Source organism: Salmo trutta, unplaced genomic scaffold (assembly GCF_901001165.1).
Source record: "Salmo trutta unplaced genomic scaffold, fSalTru1.1, whole genome shotgun sequence".
Taxonomy (NCBI): domain Eukaryota; kingdom Metazoa; phylum Chordata; class Actinopteri; order Salmoniformes; family Salmonidae; genus Salmo; species Salmo trutta.
The window spans coordinates 220,260-241,004 of record NW_021822719.1 but is presented as its reverse complement, the minus strand read 5'-3'; the positions used below and the strand labels follow the sequence as shown (position 1 = coordinate 241,004).

The 20,745-nt window shown below is 43.3% G+C and overlaps 1 protein-coding gene across 1 annotated transcript in view; it reads right to left on the bottom strand.

Moving 5' to 3' along the window:
* LOC115183997 (formin-2) overlaps nt 1–20,745 on the bottom strand; it is a 106,124-nt gene that overhangs the window by 62,229 nt on the left and 23,150 nt on the right. The window contains exons 3-6 of the mRNA XM_029744994.1: nt 14,938–15,094; nt 7,756–7,767; nt 6,817–6,878; nt 5,018–6,222 (exon numbers count right to left, since the gene is read on the bottom strand). Coding sequence (XP_029600854.1) covers nt 5,018–6,222; nt 6,817–6,878; nt 7,756–7,767; nt 14,938–15,094 — 1,436 coding nt within the window. The remainder of the gene's footprint in view (nt 1–5,017; nt 6,223–6,816; nt 6,879–7,755; nt 7,768–14,937; nt 15,095–20,745) is intronic.

The following is a 20,745-nucleotide window of genomic DNA, read 5'->3' as shown; positions in this document are numbered from 1 at the left end:
CCTACTGTATTACCTCACGCCGAGCAGCACTCCCCCTACTGTATTACCTCACGCCGAGCAGCACTCCCCCTACTGTATTACCTCACGCCGAGCAGCACTCCCCCTACTGTATTACCTCACGCGAGCAGCACTCCCCCTACTGTATTACCTCACGCCGAGCAGCCCTCCCCCTACTGTATTACCTCACGCCGAGCAGCACTCCCCCTACTGTATTACCTCACGCCGAGCAGCACTCCCCCTACTGTATTACCTCACGCCGAGCAGCACTCCCCCTACTGTATTACCTCACGCTGAGCAGCACTCCCCCTACTGTATTACCTCACGCTGAGCAGCACTCCCCTACTGTATTACCTCACGCTGCACCTCCCCCTACTGTATTACCTCACGCTGCACCTCCCCCTACTGTATTACCTCACGCCGAGCAGCACTCCCCCTACTGTATTACCTCACGCCGAGCAGCACTCCCCCCTACTGTATTACCTCACGCTGAGCAGCACTCCCCCTACTGTATTACCTCACGCTGAGCAGCACTCCCCCTACTGTATTACCTCACGCTGAGCAGCACTCCCCCTACTGTATTACCTCACGCTGAGCAGCACTCCCCCTACTGTATTACCTCACGCTGAGCAGCACTCCCCCTACTGTATTACCTCACGCTGAGCAGCACTCCCCCTACTGTATTACCTCACGCTGAGCAGCACTCCCCCTACTGTATTACCTCATGCTACACCTCCCCCTACTGTCATCGCTAGCACACTCCCCCTACTGTATTACCTCACGCCGAGCAGCACTCCCCCCTACTGTATTACCTCACGCCGAGCAGCACTCCCCCCTACTGTATTACCTCACGCCGAGCAGCACTCCCCCTACTGTATTACCTCACGCCGAGCAGCACTCCCCCTACTGTATTACCTCACGCCTAGCAGCCCCCCCCTACTGTATTACCTCACGCCTAGCAGCACTCCCCCTACTGTATTACCTCACGCGAGCAAGCACTCCCCCTACTGTATTACCTCACGCCTAGCAGCCTCCCCCTACTGTATTACCTCACGCCTAGCAGCACTCCCCCTAACTGTATTACCTCACGCCGAGCAGCACTCCCCCTACTGTATTACCTCACGCCGAGCAGCACTCCCCCTACTGTAGTACCTCACGCCGAGCAGCGCACTCCCCCTACTGTATACCTCACGCCGAGCAGCACTCCCCCTACTGTATTACCTCACGCCGAGCAGCACTCCCCCTACTGTATTACCTCACGCCGAGCAGCACTCCCCTACTGTATTACCTCAACGACGGAGCAGCCCTCCCCCTACTGTATTACCTCCACGCCTGAGCGAGCACTCCCCCTACTGCTATTACCCTCACGACGAGCAGCACTCCCCATACTGTATTACCTCGCCGAGCAGCACTCCCCCTACTGTATACTTCACGCTGAGCAGCACTCCCCCATACTGTATTACCTCACGCTGAGCAGCACTCCCCCTACTGTATTACCTACACTTCGAGCTAGCACTCCCCTTACTGTATTACCTCACGCGCAGCACTCCCCCCTACTGTAATTACTCATGCTAAATCCTCCCCCTACTGTATTTACCTCACGCCGAGGCAGCACTCCCCCTACTGTATTACCTCACGCCGATCAGCACTCCCCCTACGTATTACCTCACGCCGATCAGCACTCCCCTACTGTATTACCTCACAGCTGAGCCGGCACTCCCCTCCCTACTGTATTACCTCACGCTGAGCAGCACTCCCCCTCTGTATTACCTCACGACTTGAGCAGGCACTCCCCCTACTGTATTACCTCACGCTGAGCAGCACTCCCCCTACTGTATTACCTCACGCTGCACCTCCCCCTACTGTATTACCTCACGCCGAGCAGCACTCCCCCTACTGTATTACCTCACGCCGAGCAGCACCCCCCTACTGTATTACCTCACGCTGCACCTCCCCCTACTGTATTACCTCACGCCGAGCAGCACTCCCCCTACTGTATTACCTCACGCTGCACCTCCCCCTACTGTATTACCTCACGCTGCACCTCCCCTACTGTATTACCTCACGCTGAGCAGCACTCCCCCTACTGTATTACCTCACGCTGAGCAGCACTCCCCCTACTGTATTACCTCACGCTGAGCAGCACTCCCCCTACTGTATTACCTCACGCTGAGCAGCACTCCCCCTACTGTATTACCTCACGCTGAGCAGCACTCCCCCTACTGTATTACCTCACGCTGAGCAGCACTCCCCTACTGTATTACCTCACGCTGAGCAGCACTCCCCCTACTGTATTACCTCACGCTGAGCAGCACTCCCCCTACTGTATTACATCACTCCCCTACTGTATTACCTCACGCCGAGCAGCACTCCCCTACTGTATTACCTCACACTGAGCAGCACTCCCTACTGTATTACCTCACTCTGCACCTCTCCATTCACTGACCCTTCTTCCAGCCAGGACAAAGGCAACAATAGAGACCAAACAAGATATTCTCAAAGTAAACATTTTACTTGAAAATTATCAGCTAGATATACAGTATGTGAATGGCAATCTAGCTAGTTTAACAGGCAAAAAACGACCTAAAACTAATGTTATGCAAGGTAGATGTCAATTCTTCGTGGCTATCTGACTGGACAGCAGCAGCTAGCCCCATTACATTTTTAGTCATTTAGCAGACGCTCTTATCCAGAGCGACTTACAGTAGTGAATGCATACATTTCATACATTTTTTTTTTTTTTCCTGTGCTGGCCCCCCGTGGGAAACGAACCCACAACCCTGGTGTTGCAAACACCATGCTCTACCAACTGAGCTACAGGGAAGGCTATATATGTCCACGGTCTTGGCTAAATCACTCTATCATGGCATTTTGTCTAATGTCATACCATTAAGTAGTAGTAGCTAGCCAGTGAGCCCTAATAGTAGTAATAGTAGTAGCTAGCCAGTGAGCCCCAATAGTAGCAGCAGCTAGCCCCAATAGTAGCAGCAGCTAGCCCCAATAGTAGCAGCAGCTAGCCCCAATAGTAGCAGCAGCTAGCCCCAATAGTAGCAGCAGCTAGCCCCAATAGTAGCAGCAGCTAGCCCCAATAGTAGCAGCAGCTAGCCCCAATAGTAGCAGCAGCTAGCCCCAATAGTAGCAGCAGCTAGCCCCAATAGTAGCAGCAGCTAGCCCCAATAGTAGCAGCAGCTAGCCCTAATAGTAGCAGCAGCTAGCCCTAATAGTAGCAGCAGCTAGCCCTAATAGTAGCAGCAGCTAGCCCTAATAGTAGCAGCAGCTAGCCCTAATAGTAGCAGCAGTTAGCCCTAATAGTAGCAGCAGCTAGCCCTAATAGTAGCAGCAGCTAGCCAGTTAGCCCTAATAGTAGCAGCAGCTAGCCAGTTAGCCCTAATAGTAGCAGCAGCTAGCCAGTTAGCCCTAATAGTAGCAGCAGCTAGCCAGTTAGCCCTAATAGTAGCAGCAGCTAGCCAGTTAGCCCTAATAGTAGCAGCAGCTAGCCAGTTAGCCCTAATAGTAGCAGCAGCTAGCCAGTTAGCCCTAATAGTAGCAGCAGCTAGCCAGTTAGCCCTAATAGTAGCAGCAGCTAGCCAGTTAGCCCTAATAGTAGCAGCAGTTAGCCAGTTAGCCCTAATAGTAGCAGCAGCTAGCCAGTTAGCCCAAATAGTAGCAGCAGCTAGCCAGTTAGCCCTAATAGTAGCAGCAGCTAGCCAGTTAGCCCTAATAGTAGCAGCAGCTAGCCAGTTAGCCCAAATAGTAGCAGCAGCTAGCCAGTTAGCCTTAATAGTAGCAGCAGCTAGCCAGTTAGCCCTTTTGACTTACTATGGGCTTGCTATCTACGCACTCTTATGTATTGTAGGCAGATAAACATGCCAAAATTAACACAGTATGGATTTAACATATCAAGATTAAAATATTGAGAGACATGAAATGGGCAACATCAGTAGCTAGCCAGTTAGCATGCGATTGCTTTAGCTCAAATAATGTCCGCCATTGATTTCAAGAAACGTTGCGTAGTCGTTTACGCGTACTCGTCATTTTTCTGGCGCATACTTGGTTGAAACGCGCACTGATGCTTCAAAAAACATGTACAAAATGGTAGTATGCATCTTTAGAAGTGTCCCTCCATTTCACATAACTTTGATTTGGACTCATACTCCGACCTTCCTGCGCTCCATTTTTGCACGCTCAGCGCACAGTAGTACGCATTTTGAGAAACACCCTTGTCCACACTATCATAAACGCTGAACAGGTTCCTCTTTAGGTCGGGGACATGGTCTGAAACAATACAGCAAGGCACACAAAGCTTCTCAGAATAACACTGCAGCTCTAGGATCAGTTTTCCCATCTTAAATCATAATGAAGAAGCGGGACCTGATCCTATATCACCACTCCTTCCTACTGGGAGACTCTTTATGACCTGATCCTATATCACCACTCCTACTGAGACTATGACCTGATCCTATATCACCACTCCTACTGAGACTATGACCTGATCCTATATCACCACTCCTACTGGGAGACTCTTTATGACCTGATCCTAGATCACCACTCCTTCCTACTGGGAGACTCTATGACCTGATCCTAGTTCACCACTCCTTCCTACTGGGAGACTCTTTATGACCTGATCCTATATCAACACTCCTTCCTACTGAGACTATGACCTGATCCTAGATCACCACTCCTACTGAGACTCTTTATGACCTGATCCTAGATCACCACTCCTACTGGGACTCTTTATGACCTGCTCCTACTGAGAGACTCTTTATGACCTGATCCTAGATCACCACTCCTACTGAGACTCTTTATGACCTGATCCTAGTTCACCACTCCTACTGAGACTCTTTATGACCTGATCCTATATCACAACTCCTACTCTAAAGCCTTTTTGAATACAAGTCCAGATTGCTTAAGTAACTAGCATAGCTGTCATATGATAACTTTTTTAGCATAGAGCTTTAGGAACAACTGCTGAAATAAAAAAACGGCTTGTTATTAAATACATTTCTATTGATTGATTTACTTTTTGTGTTGAGCCGAGTTGAGCTGTATCCTCGTCCAATAGAGAGGCTTCATGGGTCTGGGAGGCTCCACCACTCCTTTCCGGGGAGGTTTCTCCTGCGCCATGCTTAGAGCATACAGTCCCATGGGCAACGGAGGGACCAGGGAGCCCAGCGCACATGGTGGAGGAGGGCCACAGCCAGGAGGAGGAGGAGGAGGAGGAGGAGGTCCACCCATCCCCATGCCAGGGAGAGGGGGTGGTGGTGGGGGCAATGCACCCCCTGGTAGAGGTGGTGGAGGAGGTGGTGGGGGCATTGCACCCCCTGGTAGAGGAGGTGGAGGAGGTGGTGGGGGCATTGCACCCCCTGGTAGAGGTGGTGGAGGTGGTGGTGGGGGCATTGCACCCCCTGGTAGAGGTGGTGGAGGAGGTGGTGGGGGCATTGCACCCCCTGGTAGAGGTGGTGGTGGGGGCATTGCACCCCCTGGTAGAGGTGGTGGAGGAGGTGGTGGGGGCATTGCACCCCCTGGTAGAGGAGGTGGAGGAGGTGGTGGTGGGGGGGGCATTGCACCCCCTGGTAGAGGAGGTGGTGGTGGCATTGCACCCCCTGGTAGAGGAGGTGGTGGAGGAGGAGCCATGGAGTGACCAGGTAAAGGAGGTGGAGGTTTATTGCCCCTCTGTTGCTGCTGTTGGCACGTACAGACAAACGCTGGTGGGGCCTTGGGGGAGAAGGGTATGGGTAGGGACAGGGCCAGTTCTGGGGGGAGAATAATGGGACAGGAGGAAGACAGAGAGGACTCTCCTCCATCCTCGTTCACAAACAAGGGTGGCGGCATCTGGTCCGGTAAAGGCACTTTAAACTTAAAGCTTCCCTCCATAGGCGACGTCTGGACAGACTTGGCCTCCAGACAACTCAGGAGACAGTCAGTCTGTTGGTCTACATGACAGACCTCCTTCGCCATCCTCTCCTCAGTCTGTAGGTCTACATGACAGACCTCCTTCGCCATCCTCTCCTCAGTCTGTAGGTCTACATGACAGACCTCCCTGTACAGACTCCCCTCCACACTGCTCTCTGGCTCCTTAATGGTAATACTATCTCTGTCCATCAGGGGGTGCTGTTCCTCCAGCTCAGCTATTTTAGTCCTCAGGTCCTCAATGGTCTGTTCTAACTGCTGGATCACGTTGACGTGCTCCTCTTTCAGCTTCACTGTTTTCAGCACTGACTCCTCCTGGAGAGACAGAGAGAGAGGGGGGCCAGAGAGGGGGGGCCAGAGAGCGAGAGAGGGGGGCCAGAGAGCGAGAGAGGGGGGCCAGAGAGCGAGAGGAAACAGTGTTCATATAAACATTTAAAGCAATATATTAACTGTTATATTCAAGATATTCTTTGTTAGATGCAGAGCTTCTTGGAGAGGAGCTAAATGACATATGGAACAAGACAAGATGGCGGCTTTCAGAAGGACAATACTTCAACAACAAGGATCATCTCTAGGAGATATGGATGATAATAGATAATAAACATGGGAGAGATCTGAGTCTGCCAGGTACTGGTCAACACACACACACCAAGACCCTCACATATAACTGCTATTAAAGAGTATTCCACTAAACTAGTACAACTCTAAGTGGATGCTGCCCCCTTGTGGTTAACTCAGGTGAAGGAGGCCAGGGCTATTCAGGACTAGAGATACGATGCTATTCTCTCCAAAGGGAAAGACTGCACAGTCTTATAGAAACGCTCTCAGGTAAGGTTGGATGATTCCCTATTGATTTTGGAAATCTTAACCGGTACTTTGCAAACTTAGTCTGAAAGTAGAGTGACTGACCTGAAGTTGGCCGACTTCTTCTCTCTGATGTCTCTTCAGCCCCAAGATGGCTGCCTGGTGTTCTGTAGGAAAAGAGAGACAGGATACTTCTATATTACAACCACACACGGTCAACTAGACCAGACCACATTCTTACTGGATGATATGTGACGATACAATGACTACTTCAATTCACAATCCGTACCATCATGCATTGTTGTTTTTTTTTCTTAGAATTAAATGAAAATTGACATTTAAATGTGAACATCAAAAGCTGTTATGTCTAAAGCCTCATTTCATATCAAACCAATAGTGAGGGAAAATGCAATATTACATTTAGCAGCCTGATTGTTTTAGGTGTCAGACTCAGCGGCAAGTAACGACAGGATGTTTTGTTGTCGGGGGACAGAGGACAGGACGTTTGTCGTCGGGGGACAGACGACAGGACGTTTGGCGGGGGACAGAGGGGAAAGACGACAGACGGGACAGAAGACAGGATGTTTGTCGGGGGACAGATGGGAAAGACGACGGACAGAGGGGACAGACGACGGGACGTTTGTCGGGGGACAGACGACGGGACAGAGGGGACAGACGACGGGACAGAGGGGACAGACGACGGGACGCTTGTCGGGGGACAGACGACGGGACGGACGGGAAAGACGACGGGACAGAGGGGAAAGACGACAGGACATTTGTCGGGGGACAGACGACGGGACAGAGTGGACAGACGACGGGACAGACGACAGGACATTTGTCGGGGGGACATTAGAGGGTAAAGCTGTGCTCAGAATATCAATCAATCTTCGCCTGCCTAAGCACTAACTCAACGTTGCTATGCAACCTTGGCCCTTCCAAGAGCATGTGGGACTACAGACGGACACAGCATACGATAACTGACGAGCAAGGACACAAAGAAAGAGTTAAATGACCATGCAGAAACACATTCACAATGTAACTTACCTTCATGGCCCTCTAAAGGTATCAGAGCATGAAAGAAGAGAGATCCAGTTTAGAAACAAGGCTTTCCATAAATCTACACTGTTGGGTTAAAATCAACGCTAGTCATAAATTAACGCTAGTTTCAAGGCACAGAGATGCAACATCCGCTTAAAACCCCTGGTATAAAACATGAAGCTCAACTCCGCCCTGGCTCAGGGACAAGGCCACCCGCTCCTCCACCCTGGCCGAGGAACGAGGCCACACGCCCGCCACCCTGGCCGAGGAACGAGGCCACACGCCCTCCACCCTGGCCGAGGAACGAGGCCACACGCCCTCCACCCTGGCCGAGGAACAAGGCTACAAGCTCCACCCTGGCTAAGGGACGAGGCCACACGCTCTCCACCCTGGCTGAGGAACAAGGCCACCCGCACCTCCACCCTGGCTAAGGGACGAGGCCACATGCCCTCCACCCTGGCTAAGGGACGAGGCCACACGCTCTCCACCCTGGCTGAGGAACAAGGCCACCCGCACCTCCACCCTGGCTAAGGGACGAGGCCACATGCCCTCCACCCTGGCTAAGGGACGAGGCCACATGCCCTCCACCCTGGCTAAGGGACGAGGCCACATGCCCTCCACCCTGGCTAAGGGACGAGGCTACACGCCCTCCACCCTGGCTGAGGAAGTTAACGTTTCCAAATAGACGCCATCTGTAGAATCAGTGCTAGTGAGAGTTACAGGTGAAAACAACAGCCTGTAATTAGTAACTGTTTTGATGAGGGGCACCTATCCTCCTTGGTAGAATGTATTGTATCACAGCATCTACACGACTAGTCTCTACAGCATCTACACGACTAGTCCCTACAGCATCTACACGACTAGTCCCTACAGCATCTACACGACTAGTCCCTACAACATCTACACGACCAGTCCCTACAGCATCTACACGACCAGTCCCTACAGCATCTACACGACCAGTCCCTACAGCATCTACACGACCAGTCCCTACAGCATCTACACGACTAGTCCCTACAGCATCTACACGACCAGTCCCTACAGCATCTACACGACCAGTCCCTACAGCATCTACACGACCAGTCCCTACAGCATCTACACGACCAGTCCCTACAGCATCTACACGACTAGTCCCTACAGCATCTACACGACTAGTCCCTACAGCATCTACACGACTAGTCCCTACAGCATCTACACGACTAGTCCCTACAGCATCTACACGACTAGTCCCTACAGCATCTACACGACTAGTCTCTACAGCATCTATATGACTAGTCTCTACAGCATCTATATGACTAGTCTCTACAGTATCTATATGACTAGTCTCTACAGCATCTATACGACAAGTCTCTACAGCATCTATACGACAAGTCTCTACAGCATCTATACGACTAGTCTCTACAGTATCTATACGACTAGTCTCTACAGTATCTATACGACTAGTCTCTACAGCATCTATACGACTAGTCTCTACAGTATCTATATGACTAGTCTCTACAGTATCTATATGACTAGTCTCTACAGTATAATAGTATCTATATGATTAGTCTCTACAGCATCTATATGACTAGTCTCTACAGCATCTATATGACTAGTCTCTACAGCATCTATATGACTAGTCTCTACAGCATCTATATGACTAGTCTCTACAGCATCTATATGACTAGTCTCTACAGTATAATAGCATCTATATGACTAGTCTCTACAGTATAATAGTATCTATATGACTAGTCTCTACAGTATAATAGCATCTATATGACTAGTCTCTACAGCATCTATATGACTAGTCTCTACAGTATAATAGCATCTATATGACTAGTCTCTACAGCATCTATATGACTAGTCTCTACAGTATCTATACGACTAGTCTCTACAGTATCTATACGACTAGTCTCTACAGTATCTATACGACTAGTCTCTACAGTATCTATACGACTAGTCTCTACAGCATCTATACGACTAGTCTCTACAGCATCTATACGACTAGTCTCTACAGCATCTATACGACTAGTCTCTACAGCATCTATACGACTAGTCTCTACAGTATCTATACGACTAGTCTCTACAGTATAATAGTATCTGTATGACTAGTCTCTACAGTATAATAGTATCTATATGACTAGTCTCTACAGTATAACAGTATCTATATGACTAGTCTCTACAGTATCTATATGACTAGTCTCTACAGTATAATAGTATCTATATGACTAGTCTCTACAGTATAATAGCATCTATATGACTAGTCTCTACAGCATCTATATGACTAGTCTCTACAGTATCTATACGACTAGTCTCTACAGTATCTATACGACTAGTCTCTACAGTATCTATACGACTAGTCTCTACAGCATCTATACGACTAGTCTCTACAGCATCTATACGACTAGTCTCTACAGCATCTATACGACTAGTCTCTACAGCATCTATACGACTAGTCTCTACAGCATCTATACGACTAGTCTCTACAGTATCTATACGACTAGTCTCTACAGTATAATAGTATCTGTATGACTAGTCTCTACAGTATAATAGTATCTATATGACTAGTCTCTACAGTATAACAGTATCTATATGACTAGTCTCTACAGTATAACAGTATCTATATGACTAGTCTCTACAGTATCTATATGACTAGTCTCTACAGTATAATAGTATCTATATGACTAGTCTCTACAGCATCTATATGACTAGTCTCTACAGTATCTATACGACTAGTCTCTACAGTATAATAGTATCTATATGACTAGTCTCTACAGCATCTATATGACTAGTCTCTACAGCATCTATACGACAAGTCTCTACAGTATAATAGTATCTATATGACTAGTCTCTACAGTATAATAGTATCTATATGACTAGTCTCTTCAGTATAATAGTATCTATATGACTAGTCTCTACAGTATCTATATGACTAGTCTCTACAGTATCTATATGACTAGTCTCTACAGTATAATAGCATCTATATGACTAGTCTCTACAGTATAATAGTATCTATATGACTAGTCTCTACAGCATCTACATGACTAGTCTCTACAGCATCTATACGACTAGTCTCTACAGTATAATAGTATCTATATGACTAGTCTCTACAGTATAATAGCATCTATACGACTAGTCTCTACAGCATCTATATGACTAGTCTCTACAACAGTCTCTACAGCATCTACATGACTAGTCTCTACAGCATCTACATGACTAGTCTCTACAGCATAATAGTATCTATATGACTAGTCTACAGTATAATAGTATCTATATGACTAGTCTACAGTATAATAGTATCTATATGACTAGTCTCTACAGTATAATAGTATCTATATGACTAGTCTCTACAGTATAATAGTATCTATACGACTAGTCTCTACAGCATCTATACGACTAGTCTCTACAGCATCTATACGACTAGTCTCTACAGCATCTATACGACTAGTCTCTACAGTATAATAGTATCTATATGACTAGTCTACAGTATCTATATGACTAGTCTCTACAGTATCTATATGACTAGTCTCCACAGTATCTATATGACTAGTCTCCACAGTATCTATATGACTAGTCTCCACAGTATCTATATGACTAGTCTCCACAGTATCTATATGACTAGTCTCTACAGTATAATAGTATCTATATGACTAGTCTCTACAGCATCTATACGACTAGTCTCTACAGCATCTATACGACTAGTCTCTACAGCATCTATACGACTAGTCTCTACAGCATCTATACGACTAGTCTCTACAGTATCTATATGACTAGTCTCTACAGCATCTATATGACTAGTCTCTACAGTATCTATATGACTAGTCTCTACAGTATCTATATGACTAGTCTCTACAGTATAATAGCATCTATATGACTAGTCTCTACAGTATAATAGCATCTATATGACTAGTCTCTACAGCATAATAGCATCTATATGACTAGTCTCTACAGTATCTATATGACTAGTCTCTACAGTATCTATATGACTAGTCTCTACAGTATAATAGCATCTATATGACTAGTCTCTACAGTATAATAGCATCTATATGACTAGTCTCTACAGCATAATAGCATCTATATGACTAGTCTCTACAGCATAATAGCATCTATATGACTAGTCTCTACAGTATAATAGCATCTATATGACTAGTCTCTACAGTATAATAGCATCTATATGACTAGTCTCTACAGCATAATAGCATCTATATGACTAGTCTCTACAGCATAATAGCATCTATATGACTAGTCTCTACAGTATAATAGCATCTATATGACTAGTCTCTACAGTATAATAGCATCTATATGACTAGTCTCTACAGCATCTATACGACTAGTCTCTACAGCATCTATACGACTAGTCTCTACAGCATCTATACGACTAGTCTCTACAGCATCTATACGACTAGTCTCTACAGCATCTATACGACTAGTCTCTACAGCATCTATACGACTAGTCTCTACAGCATCTATACGACTAGTCTCTACAGTATCTATACGACTAGTCTCTACAGTATCTATATGACTAGTCTCTACAGTATAATAGCATCTATATGACTAGTCTCTACAGTATAATAGCATCTATATGACTAGTCTCTACAGCATAATAGCATCTATATGACTAGTCTCTACAGTATCTATATGACTAGTCTCTACAGTATCTATATGACTAGTCTCTACAGTATAATAGCATCTATATGACTAGTCTCTACAGTATAATAGCATCTATATGACTAGTCTCTACAGCATAATAGCATCTATATGACTAGTCTCTACAGCATAATAGCATCTATATGACTAGTCTCTACAGTATAATAGCATCTATATGACTAGTCTCTACAGCATAATAGCATCTATATGACTAGTCTCTACAGTATCTATATGACTAGTCTCTACAGTATAATAGCATCTATATGACTAGTCTCTACAGTATAATAGCATCTATATGACTAGTCTCTACAGCATAATAGCATCTATATGACTAGTCTCTACAGCATAATAGCATCTATATGACTAGTCTCTACAGTATAATAGCATCTATATGACTAGTCTCTACAGTATAATAGCATCTATATGACTAGTCTCTACAGCATCTATACGACTAGTCTCTACAGCATCTATACGACTAGTCTCTACAGCATCTATACGACTAGTCTCTACAGCATCTATACGACTAGTCTCTACAGCATCTATACGACTAGTCTCTACAGCATCTATACGACTAGGTCTCTACAGCATCTATACGACTAGTCTCTACAGCATCTATACGACTAGTCTCTACAGCATCTATACGACTAGTCTCTACAGCATCTATACGACTAGTCTCTACAGCATCTATACGACTAGTCTCTACAGCATCTATACGACTAGTCTCTACAGCATCTATACGACTAGTCTCTACAGCATCTATACGACTAGTCTCTACAGCATCTATACGACTAGTCTCTACAGCATCTATACGACTAGTCTCTACAGCATCTATACGACTAGTCTCTACAGCATCTATACGACTAGTCTCTACAGCATCTATACGACTAGTCTCTACAGCATCTATACGACTAGTCTCTACAGCATCTATACGACTAGTCTCTACAGCATCTATACGACTTACAGCATCTATACGACTAGTCCTCTACAGCATCTATACGACTAGTCCTCTACAGCATCTATACGACTTTCTCTACAGCATCTATACGACTAGTCTCTACAGCATCTATACGACTAGTCTCTACCGCATCTATACGACTAGTCTCTACAGCATCTATACGACTAGTCTCTACAGCATCTATACGACTAGTCTCTACAGCATCGATACGACTAGTCTCTACAGCATCTATACGACTAGTCTCTACAGATCATAGACTAGTCTCTACAGTATATAGACTAGTATCTACAGTATAATAGTTCTATACAGTCTCTCTACAGTAATACGTATCTATGAGCTAGTCTCTAGATATAGTATCTATATGACTAGTCTCTACAGTATCCTATATGACTATTCTCTACAGCATCTATATGACTAGTCTCTACAGCATCTATACGACTAGTCTCTACAGCATCTATATGACTAGTCTCTACAGTATAATAGTATCTATATGACTAGTCTCTACAGTATAATAGTATCTATATGACTAGTCTCTACAGTATCTATATGACTAGTCTCTACAGTATCTATATGACTAGTCTCTACAGTATAATAGTATCTATATGACTAGTCTCTACAGTATAATAGTATCTATATGACTATTCTCTACAGCATCTATATGACTAGTCTCTACAGCATCTATACGACTAGTCTCTACAGCATCTATATGACTAGTCTCTACAGTATAATAGTATCTATATGACTAGTCTCTACAGTATAATAGTATCTATATGACTAGTCTCTACAGTATCTATATGACTAGTCTCTACAGTATCTATATGACTAGTCTCTACAGTATAATAGTATCTATATGACTAGTCTCTACAGCATCTATATGACTAGTCTCTACAGCATAATAGTATCTATATGACTAGTCTCTACAGCATAATAGTATCTATATGACTAGTCTCTACAGCATCTATATGACTAGTCTCTACAGCATCTATATGACTAGTCTCTACAGCATCTATGACTAGTCTCTACAGCATCTATATGACTAGTCTCTACAGCATCTATATGACTAGTCTCTACAGTATCTATATGACTAGTCTCTACAGTATCTATATGACTAGTCTCTACAGTATCTATATGACTAGTCTCTACAGTATAATAGTATCTATATGACTAGTCTCTACAGCATCTATATGACTAGTCTCTACAGCATAATAATATCTATATGACTAGTCTCTACAGCATAATAGTATCTATATGACTAGTCTCTACAGCATCTATATGACTAGTCTCTACAGCATCTATATGACTAGTCTCTACAGCATCTATGACTAGTCTCTACAGCATCTATATGACTAGTCTCTACAGCATCTATATGACTAGTCTCTACAGCATCTATATGACTAGTCTCTACAGTATCTATATGACTAGTCTCTACAGTATCTATATGACTAGTCTCTACAGTATCTATATGACTAGTCTCTACAGTATCTATATGACTAGTCTCTACAGTATCTATATGACTAGTCTCTACAGTATCTATATGACTAGTCTCTACAGTATCTATATGACTAGTCTCTACAGTATCGTATCTACATGGATGTGGTGAGGGCCCCTACCCTCTTCGGTGTACATGAGGCCTGGTCTATCGTCTCCCACAGGTCTGGGTGGGGGCCACAGGGTCTTCAGATGCCCAGGGAGGGGGGCCCGGCCCTCAAAGTGTTCCATGGAGTGGGGGGGCTGGCTGACCGCTGCCCACGTGTACAGCTGGTCTTGCTGGGGGAAGAGAGGGAGATGAGGGTAGATAATATGGCATACATGAGGACATGAGATAAAACAGCATAAGGGGACAATAGAGGACATAAGAGGACATGAGAGATGTAATGCTGTAAGGGGACAATAGGACATCAGAGATATAATGCTGTAAGGGGACAATAGAGGACATAGTGGTTACTCCTTTATAAGTTGTGAGTTTACGCCGCGGGACTTAGAGGTAATTTGTGGTCTAGTACGGTACCCTGCGTCACCACTTCATTGCTCCAGACCACCACAAGGGGGAGTTAGAGACCTGATTATGCTTTTGGGTCCTACTGTGTCTGACAATTAATGGGCGACAGACCTCAATAGAAACTGATAAATATGCATGACTTCCGTATTACTGACTAAAAACTGTTATACTAAGGTTTTTATTATTTTATTTGTTAGGATTATTTTTCTCTTACTGTAGTACTGTAGGCCACTCCTAACCGGTCACGTTGTACAGCGCCTGAGTGACACAACGGTCTAAGACACTGCATAGCAGTGCAAGCTGTGTTGCTACAGATGCTGGTTTAATACCCGTGCCGGCCTCGCTGGGTGAACCATGAGATGACTGTAGGTCATTTTAGTTTTTTCCTCTCTCTAAAAACACAAATAATTCGAAATAACAAACTGGCTTTATTTACAAATCAGTAACAAATGTCTCACCCCATGTTCAAGAATGGCCTTTTTCCTTGCTCATTTGAAAATAAAATCTCCAAAATATTTAAGGGTCATTGCATTAATAATGGCGCTGACTAGGGACATGTTCCAGCTGTTCGGTTCTTAGTGCCCGTCTGCACGTTCAAACTAAAACAACGGAACTAATAAATTGGCATCTTTATGCTTTCATTAATAAAATAATGATAAAAATACTCTCGAAATGCCAATGTTTATTTAGTTATAGATCCATAACAAATTACTATGAGAATAAATATCACTGGATTACAGAAATATCCTCTAATCATCTGTATGTAATTATTGGCAGAGAGTCACGTAGGCCTACCGTAGGCGACATGAGTCTCACTAGTGTTGAGTAATGTGCTGTTAAAAGTGGTGGTCTTATTTAAAGAGCATATTGAAGTTAGAAGCAATAGGATTTGAAGCAATAGCCTACAACTATTTTAGCACCGTTTCGCACTGCTCTGAGACAAGCATGGGGACTGGTCTTGATAAAAATCGGAGATTTTTATGTTCACTTAATTTCCTTTTGGGTATTGGTTAGACTAAAATACATTTAAAAAATGAGGGTGCAGAAATGTTATGCTCTTAGTGTAAACTTAATTTAACTAGGCAAGTCAGTTAAGAACAAATTCTTATTTACTCAGACAGTGTACTCCTTCCTCCCCGTCGGGGAATTGAACCCCAGTCCCCTGCGTGTACTGCCAGCACAACATTTGGATCCTTTAGCTAAACAGCCCAGTACTGTACTGCCGACCATCACGTTGTACAGCGCCATATTTTCCGTTCCATCCTAACGGAAACCCAGAGGGTTTTTAATTTTTCTTAGAATAGAAACACCATAATTTTAAATCAAATTAATTAAGCAAGTACCAGTCAAAAGTTTGGACACCTACTCATTCCAGGATTATTTTCTTTTTTTTTTACCATTTTCTACATTGTAGAATAATAGCGAAGACATCACAACTATGAAATAACAGATGGAATCAGTTAAGAACAAATTCTTATTTACAAGGACAGCCTACTCCTTCCTCCCCATCGGGGAATTGAACCCCGGTCTCCCACATGCCCGAATTATCTAGTACAGCCATTATTGAAGGTACTTGAGGTGACCGATGAAGTCTGGACATGGCCTGCTCTCCCTTATGTAAGGAATTAGGCACTGTCCCATGTTTACTACAGTATGTACTGTAGGCTATGCTTACTTGTCAGACTGCACAGTAGCCTAATAAACAAATGCAGGTGGCTTATATCTTCAAAATGCTTTAAATGCTTTATTTTACAAAATGTAAAAGCATATACTGTACAGTACTGTATTTCTTCAGCATCTTTATGCTTTCGTTAATAAAATAATGAAAATAATCTTTCAAAATGCAGATGTTGATTTTGTTATGGATCCATAACGAATTACTATGGGAATAAATATCACTGAATTACAGAAATATTGGAACTAAGTTGTCCAATGAAGGCAAACAAATTGTCGCTTACTGGAAAGTACTCTTTCAAACACACGGTCATGTTGTACAGCGCCATTTTGGCCATTAAAAATATTATTTCGGACTTTATTTAGATTACAAATCGCTCACTGTCTATTTTAACGAAATAATCTCAAATATTATTATCTCAAATATTCTATTCTTAAGATATATGTGTTGACTGAATATTAGCAAGTGATGTCTGCTAAATAATCAAGTTAAAATTTGTTTCTGGAGAAACCTAAACAAACTGGCTTTATTTAAAAACTAGTGAGAATGTCTCACCCCATGTTCAAGAACTGCCTTTTCCCCCCCTCGCTCACTCAAGGTTAAATTAAATCTCCAAAATAGTTACTTTTTAAACAAAGCGATTATTATCAATTAATTAAGAATAATATAAAAAGCCCCTCAGATATTCTCACAGATCCTAACGGGAAAATGCCCCTTAGATATTAATTTAGAATCCTCAAATCCTCTAAATGTAATGTAGGCTATGTTTACTTGTTAGACTGCACAGTAGCCTAATATCTTCAAAATGCTTTATACAAAATGTAAAAACATATACTGTAAGAATACTGTATTTCATCAGCATCTTTATGCTTTCGTTAATAAAATAATGAAAATAATCTTTCAAAATGCAGATGTTGATTTAGTTACGGGATCATAACGAATTACTATGGGAATAAATATCACTGAATTACAGAAATATTGCAACAAATTTGTCTAATGAAGGCAAACAAATTGTTGCTTACTGGAAAATACTCTTTCAAACACACGGTCACGTTGTACAGGGTCATTATGGCTATTAGCAGGGCTATATTTTGGCCTTTATAAGTATTATTTTGGACTTTATAAATATTAATTTGGACTTTATTAAGATTACAAACCGCTCACGGTCTTTTTTTAAATGAAATAAATCTCAAACATTGTTATATATAGCCTTCTATTCTTAAGATATGTGTTGACAGAATTTATTAAGCAAGTGATGTCTGCTAAATAATCGAGTTTGATTTATTTCTGGAGAAACCTTTCTAAATAACAAAACTGGCTTTATTTACAAATTAGTGAGAATGTCTCACCCCATGTTCAAGAACTGCCTTTTTCCCCCCTCGCTCACTCGAGGTTAAATGACATCTCCAAAATAGTTTTTAACCTCTTACATCTAGGGGGCAGTAATTTCACGGCTGGATAAAAAACGTACCCGATTTAATCTGATTATTAGTCCTGCCCAGAAACTGGAATATGCATATAATTATTAGCTTTGGAGAGAAAACACTCCAAAGTTTCTGAAACTGTTTGAATGGTGTCTGTGAGTATAACAGAACTCCTATGGCAGGCAAAAACCTGAGATGCTTCTGTTCAGGAAGTACCCTGTCTGAACATTTCTTGCCCTTCTTTATTATCTCTGTCGTTTACAAAGGATCTCTGCTCTTACGTGACACTTCGCACGTCAACAATGGCCTCTCATAGCCCGGGAAAAAGAGGAATGACGTAATTCAAAGCCCTGGCTGAAGCACACGAGAGCAAAAGCTGAGTGGTCAGTCAATGGACTAAGCCTTAGGCGCGTGACACGCCCCGCCCCCGGCTTTCGGTTTTTTCCTCAGTTTACAGACAGGCAGATTCCCGGTCGGAATATTATCGCTTCTCTACGAGATAAATTGCATAAATATTGGTTTTAAACAGCGGTTGACATGCTTCGAAGTACGGTAATGGAATATTTAGAATTTTTTTGTCATATTTTGCGTCATGCTCGTGGCCGAGATTTAGCGTTGGGATAGTGTCTAGAACGCACGAACAAAACGTCGCTGTTTGGATATAACGATGGATTATTTGGGACCAAACCTACATTTGTTATTGAAGTAGAAGTCCTGGCAGTGTATTCTGATGAAGAACAAGCAAGGTAAGAACATTTTTCTTATAGGAAATGTGATTTTGGTGAAGGCTAAACTTGCAGGGTGTCTAAATAGCTAGCCCTGTAACGCCGGGCTATGTACTTAGATTATTGCAAAATGTGCTTCATCCGAAAAGCTATTTTAAAATCGGACATATCGAGTGCATAGAGGAGTTCTGTATCTATAATTCTTAAAATAATTGTTATGCTTTTTGTGAACGTTTATCGTGAGTAATTTAGTAAAATCACCGGAAGTGTTCGGTGGGAATGCTAGTTCTGAACGTCACATGCTAATGTAAAAAGCTGGTTTTTGATATAAATATGAACTTGATTGAACAGACATGCATGTATTGTATAACACAATGTCCTAGGTGTGTCATCTGATGAAGATCATCAAAGGTTAGTGCTGCATTTAGATATGGTTTGGGTTTATGTGACATGATATGCTAGCTTGAAAAATGGCTGTGTGATTATTCCTGGCTGGGTACTCTGCTGACATAATCTAATGTTTTGCTTTCGCTGTAAAGCCTTTTTGAAATCGGACAGTTTGGTTAGATAAAGGAGAGTCTTGTCTTTAAATAGCTGTAAAATAGTCATATGTTTGAAAAGTGTAAGTTTTCGGATTTAGAGGAGTTTGAATTTCGCGCCCCGCCCATCATTGGATATTGGAGCAGACGTTCCGCTAGCGGAACGTGTAGATGTAAGAGGTTTTAAACAAAGCGATTATTAAGAATTAATTAAGAATTATATAAAAAGCCCCTCAGATATTCTCACAGATCCTAACGGGAAAATGCCCCTTAGATATTAATTTAGAATCCTCAAAATGTAATTATTGGCGGAGAGTCAAGTCATTGAAAATAATATTTTTAGATACACTGTAGGTCCAACCATAGGCAGAATGAGTATTGGTTAGACTACAATTAGGGTGTGGAAATGTTATGCCCCTTAGATATTAATATAGAATCCTCCAATCCTCTTATGCTGTAGCCTCGACCGTCACGTTGTACAGCTCCATATTTTCCATTACATCTGAACGGAAACCCTGAGAGTTTGTTTTTCTCAGAATAGAAAATCCATAATAATCAAATTAATGAATCCAAATTTCTTAAAATCAATTTCTTAAAATCATTCCCATGTACTGTTATTCCCTATTTAGTGCCCTATGGGTCCTGGTCTAAAGTAGTGCACTATGGGTCCTGGTCTAAAGTAGTGCACTATGGGTCCTGGTCTAAAGTAGTGCACTATGGGTCCTGGTCTAAAGTAGTGCACTATGGGTCCTGGTCTAAAGTAGTGCCCTATGGGTCCTGGTCTAAAGTAGTGCACTATGGGTCCTGGTCTAAAGTAGTGCCCTATGGGTCCTGGTCTAAAGTAGTGCACTACAAAGGGACTAGGGTGCCATTCTTCATTCTACAATCATATGTCTACCAATCACATGGACTAATCCCATTTCAGACAGATCCCATTGGATGTTGAGTTCAACGGAAACTCCATGACCGCTAAGTGACATCACATGCCGTGTGTACTCAACCATGTTAGATCGGAGAACAAAAAAAGGACCCGTCTCAAATGGCCCCCTATGGGCC